This window comes from Myotis davidii, unplaced genomic scaffold (genome assembly GCF_000327345.1).
Source record: "Myotis davidii unplaced genomic scaffold, ASM32734v1 scaffold554, whole genome shotgun sequence".
In the NCBI taxonomy this organism is placed as follows: domain Eukaryota; kingdom Metazoa; phylum Chordata; class Mammalia; order Chiroptera; family Vespertilionidae; genus Myotis; species Myotis davidii.
The window spans coordinates 1171380-1177803 of NW_006285312.1; the positions used below are offsets into that span (position 1 = coordinate 1171380).

At 45.1% G+C, this 6424-nt stretch overlaps 1 protein-coding gene and 1 long non-coding RNA gene across 4 annotated transcripts in view; one reads left to right on the forward strand and one right to left on the reverse strand.

Moving 5' to 3' along the window:
- The window catches only part of LOC107181878, a 7300-nt gene extending 5974 nt beyond the window's left edge, over window positions 1–1326 (forward strand). For both annotated transcript variants that reach the window (XR_001512589.1, XR_001512590.1), the window contains exon 3: window positions 1001–1326. This is a non-coding gene — a long non-coding RNA (uncharacterized LOC107181878). The remainder of the gene's footprint in view (window positions 1–1000) is intronic.
- A 9-nt stretch (window positions 1327–1335) lies between these two features.
- Window positions 1336–2211, reverse strand: NUPR2 (nuclear protein 2, transcriptional regulator). Of its 2 annotated transcripts, none has more exons than XM_006756090.2 (2): window positions 1860–2208; window positions 1336–1553 (listed from the first exon to the last, which is right to left on the reverse strand). In XM_006756090.2, the coding sequence occupies exons 1-2, from the start codon at window positions 2145–2147 to the stop codon at window positions 1515–1517; spliced, it is 327 nt and encodes a 108-aa protein (XP_006756153.1). In that variant the 5' UTR covers window positions 2148–2208; the 3' UTR covers window positions 1336–1514. The 2 variants fall into 2 exon arrangements, 1 of the variants encoding a protein (XP_006756153.1); XR_435269.2 differs by having other exon boundaries at window positions 1342–1553; window positions 1659–2211.
- Window positions 2212–6424: the final 4213 nt, after the last annotated feature.

Genomic DNA, 6424 nt, shown 5'->3' on the forward strand with positions numbered 1-6424 from the left:
AGGTTTGATTCCGGTCAAGGGCATGTACCTTGGTTGCAGGCACATCCTTGGTGGGGAGGTGTGCAGGAGGCAGCTGAATCGATGTTTCCCTCTCATCGTTGTTTCTAACTCTCTATCCCTCTCTCTCCCTTCCTCTCTGTAAAAAATCAATAAAATATATTTTTTAAAAAAAAGAATTATGGTGAGTTTAGAGGACAGAAGACCTGTATCAAGCAAGAATCAGTGTTTCTTTGGAAAGTTGTATCAAAACTTAAGAAAATCCAATAGATGATTTCCAACAATGTAAGATATCTAGGCTTTTTATCCTATGAGATTGAGGGGTTTATATGATTAAAACGGTCTTCTGGTAGATTAATCTAGAGTTTAAGCAACTTGACCAAGTCAGTATAGTTTAACTCCAAAGTGATTCCTACCATAACACACTGCCTGATGTTGGAGATATTGAAAAGAGTTAATGTAGTGAGTGAAATAATCAAGACTTTGTAACCAGAGAGGAAACACTGTAATCTGTAAACTTAAAAGTAGTTGCCATTTATTGAGCATCTATTATGTATCAGGCCCTTAACTGTCTCGGATGTTTCATATATTTTATCTATAATCCAATTTGGCAAGGTAATCCAATATTATTCCCATTTTACAAATGAGAAACCTGAGATTTGGAACTTGAAAGTAGTTGCCACTCAGAAGTTTGCTGACTGCTAGAGTGGTGTTCACAGCTAGGATTAATATTCAGATTGCTCCTTCCAGTACACACCTTTCTCTCCTAACCACGGACTCACCCCTGGGCGCCAAGGGCTAAATGAATGCAGAGTGAAGATAAAGGTACTTGGCCATATTCTGTATAATTTTAAAACTAAAATTCAACTTTTTTCCTTAGACATGGAGGTTTGTGGTTGGTTCTGAACCACATAACATTATCCACAGTTGAGGAAAATTGTGATGCCGGAAAGAGCGAATGCTTTACAAAAGTATCTGTGACGCCCATCTTCTTTCTAACCAGCTGTGCAACCTCTGGAAAGATATGTGAACTCTCTGAGCCTCAAGAATCCCCTCTCTAAAATGGAGATAGTGTTCACCTTAACGGATTGTTGTGCCATGTGAAGTGCAGAGAACCTAGGAACTAGATTCAACAGACACTATTACAATTTAAAGTACTTCTTTTCTTGGAAAATAAATATTAAACCTGCACACTTGAGTTGAAATCTTGTACAAATTCCTATCTTTGTTCTCCTCCCCCCATTCATCTTTGTGACCTTTTCTTTAGGAAGAAGAATGCAAATATTTGTAGACTTAAAACTAGTTACCGTAGCAACTAAAAAAAAAAAACTAGAAGAGTTAAAATGCCACTCTTGCTGCTGCTCTCTTTTAATTAAAAACCCTAAAAAGGCATACCCACTTGGATGTTACTTAACAGCCAGAGTCTGGCCGTTGAAGCAGTAAACTTAAGCGATGCCAAAACCAAATTCTGTTGACCAACATGGATTCTCTCCCCTTAAGGTCAGTTGCAGCTGGAGTCAAAGAAAAGACGTTCTTTTATCAGGTCCTTCGGTATCCTGTAGAAAAATCAGACAAAAACAAAAATCAATTATTTTCTTTGGTCCGAGCATCAACACTGAAAGTAAACCCCTCACTTGTATTTCTTTAAAAAGATTTTCTACCTTCCCTAGCCCCTTCCACCATTCCAGCTGCAGTCAGGAGGTAAGCTGTGCGCTAACGGGGTCCACCTGCGACTCGCTAAGGCGGGGCCGCTTCCGAAGGGGCGACTCTGTCCGGGTCGAATCGTAGGGGACCAAGGAAGTGGCCCGCGGCGCTCGCGCTCACGGGGCTCCCCGGGCCCCAAGGGTCTGGCCGGTACGCACCGGCGCGCAGGCGAGGCGAGTGCGCGGCCGGGGCTGCAGCTTGCGCTGGCGCCGCTTGCGCTGGCCGTTGAGGAGCTTCTGTGCGATTTTGCGCTCGTGGCCGCCAGGCACCGGCCAGTTGGTGCGCAGTTCCCGCTCGCGCCGCGTGCGGCCCTTGCTGTGTCCGGCCCCACCGGCCGGGAAGTCGCGCAGGTAGTAGTAATCGGGGCAGTCATAGAGCTCCTCCTCGGAGCACATCTCGGCCGGCGGCTGCGCCTGGCTCGGGGCGTTGGGAAGGGCCCGGTCCATCGCGCCTGACTGGCCCGCAGCCGGCGCACGCGCGCCTCTGGAGCCCCCCCGCCCTGCGCTGCGATTGGCTCCGCCTGAGGGGGCGGGACCTAGGCAGACGTCACAGAGCTGGGCGTGTGTCCTGCGCGAGGTCTCGGGCTTCCCGCTGGGTCAACCGTGACCCCTTCCTCCGCCTGGGTCTGAGTGCCCCCGTCGGAGAGGGTCACTTGGCAAAATCCGATCCTGCACTTGCTTTATGTTGGTCAAAAATGGTAAACATATGCACAGAGGAAAGGCCACATGAGGACAGAGCAAGAAGGTGGTCATCTGCAAGCCAAGGAGAAAGGCCTCAGGAGGAACCAGCCCTGGTGACATCTTTTTTTTTTTTTTCCTCTGAAGCATCAAGTTTATTAGGAAACTTGAGAGAGCTAAATACTTTAATAAGAACCCCTACAAACATAGGAGCAAAGGAGAGCAGGGCAGGGAGAATGGCCCCAGGAAAAACAGTTCCAGTCTCTGAAGTTTCATTCAGGCTGGAGCTGAGGGGTGGGCTCATAGGGAGGACAGCTTCTCCTCTTGACCCCCCAGGGGGCTCCAGGCAGTCTTCCAAGCTGAGGGTATTTTGGATAAGATGCTTCTGAAGGCCTTGGATGCGGGATACGTCCTGATGTGAATGCCATGCAGAGAATGCCTCGGCAGTCAGCACACCTCCATGGTCTCTCCAGAAATACAGCATGTATTTCTTCTTTGCTGCTTACATCCAGCTTCTGTCTTATCTCCCACACCACATGGCCTGTCTCTGGAGCTCAGCATCTTTAAAGTTCAACATTTAAAATGCAGAAAGTACTGCTTGATTGCCCCAGCATGTTTGGCTGGTCATGCTTTGGCTGTCCACTATTGTAAAAAATTATATTGACTTCACTCTTGTCCTTTTGAGATGCTGCTTGTCAGTGGATAACTTATAGCATAAGAATCTTAAGAAAAACCCAAGAACCTCCAAGCCCACCCCCTGTGGGCCCTGGCCATGGCCAGAGGAAGAGGCTGGAGTCCATCATCTTGCTGCCCAGCTTGAAGCCAGTTTTCATTGGTTGTCCCCTCTGGGGCTCCACCAATGCTGCTGCTGCTGTGGGTGGTGGGGGAGCCCCCAGGGTCACATTGGAGGATTGGGCTCAGGGTGGCAATCCTTGATTCCAGGCTACATAGGGAGATTGTGTGGTCCTTCCTTTGGGACTGGCTAGGGAATGGAATTCCTCCCTTCCATGCTGGCTGGGTAAATGGTCATCCTTTCTTCTAGTCTGGGGGTGTGGCCATCCTCGCTTGCATGCTGCCTGGGGGAGTGGGCATCATTGACTTTGGGCTGAGTGGTGGAGTTCCAGGGTCTCGGCCATTCTGCCCTGAAGTCTGAAACCCCTGTGCTGGGGAAAGACTAATGTTGGGGTCTGGGGAGGCTCAGGGCCTTCCCCTAATCTTGGGGTTTTCATGCTATCTGCTATTAGATAAGTGCCCATGATGTTGTTATATATTCTTCCTGTGAGTGATTTCTGTATCTCATGCTATTCATATCCCATTTTCTTCATTATTTGGACTACTTGTGGGTCTAAGTCACCCCAGGGTGGTTCAAAGTATGGCCTCAGTTTCTCTGACTGGCCAGTGTTGACCCAGTGGTCCTTCATTATGTCTTTCATTGTTGATCTTTGGCTGAGGTTGAGAGTTATTAAGTTCTGTAAAAGTCTGACATTTCAGAGACAGGAAGTATGGTATAAAGAAGTGCCCACTCAAGATCTTCCTATCTTCTTCAAAATCCCCCCCCACCCCCCAAATCGAAGTTCCCGTCACCATCCTGTAGAGTGCTACCTCCATGCTCCAGATGTCCATCTTCGGGCACTCATAGGATTCGAGCTGCAAGATCCTTGGGGCCATATAGGAGATGGTGCCACAGAATGTACTGTTTCTCTTCTGTAAATTCTCCACTGAAGCCAAAGTTTGCTAATTTAACACTTATCTCACCATCTAGAAAAATGTTCTCCGGCTTCAGATCCTGAAGTACTATGTGTCTCTGATGGCAATACTGGGCCACTGATAATAATTGCTGGAACATGGCTTAGACTTTCTTCTCTATCATGGGGCCACAGTTCTCTAAATAGTCAGATAAGGTTCCTTCACTAGTGTGTTCCATGAAAATATAGACTTTGTCCTGATGGTAATGACCTCAAACAACTTTGTAATGTTGGGATGATTTAATCTCTTAAGAGAATGAATCTCTTGAAGAACATCAGAGGAACCCTGCCAGGTGACAACTTTTACAGCCACCTCTGTGCTGGTGAGTGTGACAGATCAGCCTAACCTCTCCAAAGGATCCCTTGCCAAAGGTGTTGAGGATGAGGTAGTTGCCAATATGGCACTCCTCATTGGCAGAGATGGCTACAAAGTCATCAGACATGATGACTTAAAGAAATAAAAAAATATTCTCTGAGATCTGTACTCACTAAAGTGGATCAGTGATGAAAATAGAAAAAAAGAGAGGAGGAGGATGAGTAGAAGAAGAGGAAGAGAAACTAAAATAAAAAAATGAAATATAAAAAGAAAAAAAATTTAAGTAAAAAAAATAAAAAGAAACAATGAAAACAGCAACAACAACAACAAAACACAACTATGAGAAAACAAGCCAACTAGTCCAACTCCAAAAAGTCACCACCAATCAGCTTCCTGGACTAAAACCTTAGCCCAGCCAGTACCTTAAAGGAGTGGTTTGTATTTCCATCACAATGGCACCTTATGAGGTCAAAGAAAGAAATGTACCACTCATGGCTGGAGATAAACCATAGTGGTTTTCTCACTTTTTGGTCTCATGACCCTTATTTTCTGAGGGAAAAATGAAAGAACCCCCAAAGAGCGTTTTGTTTATGTGGGATATTCAATATTGACATTTACTTTTACTAGAAATGAAAATCTGTAAGATGCAGACAAAAATCAACAGTCTGACTTATTCTCATGCTCCGGGTCTCAGTTCAGATATCACCTGCTTAGAGAGGACTTCCTACCTACCTCACCCAGCCCATCACTTTTGTCATCTTCATAGCACTGACCACAGTGTGGCTGATTCTTGTTTACTGTCTGTCCTTCCCATGAATTGAAGGGCATGACTGTAGGGATCACTGTGTCTAGCACAGTGTGTGGCAACAAAATGTTTAATCAAATTTGTTCACTGGATTAATGTGAGAGTTTGGGGGAGCAAAAGAAAATATGGCCAACTATTTATTTAATCAAAGAGATTTCTAAAACATCTTAAAAACAGTCATGTTCTATCCTCACTCAGTTTTGGGGGCAGGTAAAATAAAGAGGAGGGTTGAAGTCTGGGTTTCCAGGTATGTGGGTTGGTGAGGCTGAAGAAAGTCTAACTGGTAGGAGCCTTGCTATAAAGATTAAAGAAGATGATTCATCTTTCCAGTGGTACTTGCTAAGGATGCAGTAAATTTGGATCTGCGATGAAGCTGTAAGGTATTTTTACACTTTGAATATCCTTTTCTAGATGACACAAAGGACTTCTCAGGTGACCCTGAGTAGGGCCATTTAGGTGAATTTTTGTGTTACTTAAATGAACCATCTCTTTTAACCTTGCAACTCAGGGATTAGTTAACAATATCCAATATGGTCCAATCCAGTGCAATTAGAGGGTGTCCTTTTGGAGATGTCTTTCTTTTTTTTAAGTATATTTTTATTGATTTCAGAGGGAGAGAGAGAGAGAGAAACATCAGTGATGAGAGGCTGATTGGCTGCCTCCTGCATGCCCCTTACTGGGGATAGAGCCCACAACCCAGGTATATGCCCTTGACCAGAATCGAATCTGGGACCCTTCAGTCCACAGGCTGACACTCTGTCCCCTGAGCCAAACCGGATGGACGGATGGGGCTGGAGATGTCTTTTTGGTGGACCATGTGTCCAGGTTTAGACCATGATCTTTGGTGTCTTCATCTCCCAGGAGTGTGCTGTGGCTGGATTCTCTACAAGCTTGAATAAGTTTCTACCAGTCTCTAAAGCTCATTGTCTCATTATAAAACCCAGGGCCCTGGTAATATCTTGGTCTTGGACTTCCAGCCTTTACAATGGTGAGAAAATAAATTTATGTTAAGAAAAAATGAAAGATAAACTATCCAAGTGTCCAAAGGAACTGCTCAAAGAAAATGTGGGGCTGTGTGTTTATCCAGAGGACTTTTATCAGCAATTAACATTTTTTAAGGCTATTTGATGTCAGGAGAAAGTGTTCAATAATGATGTAAGTGAAAATTAGCTTCTGAAGA

What these genes read in the sequence shown, in the direction of transcription:
- NUPR2 (XM_006756090.2), bottom strand. Translation starts at nt 2,147, where the DNA reads ATGGACCGGGCCCTTCCCAACGCCCCGAGCCAGGCGCAGCCGCCGGCC. An exon ending in CTCGCCTCGCCTGCGCGCCG is followed by an intron (nt 1,554 to 1,859) that starts GTGCGTACCGGC and finishes ATTTTTCTACAG; the next exon opens with GATACCGAAGGACCTGATAA.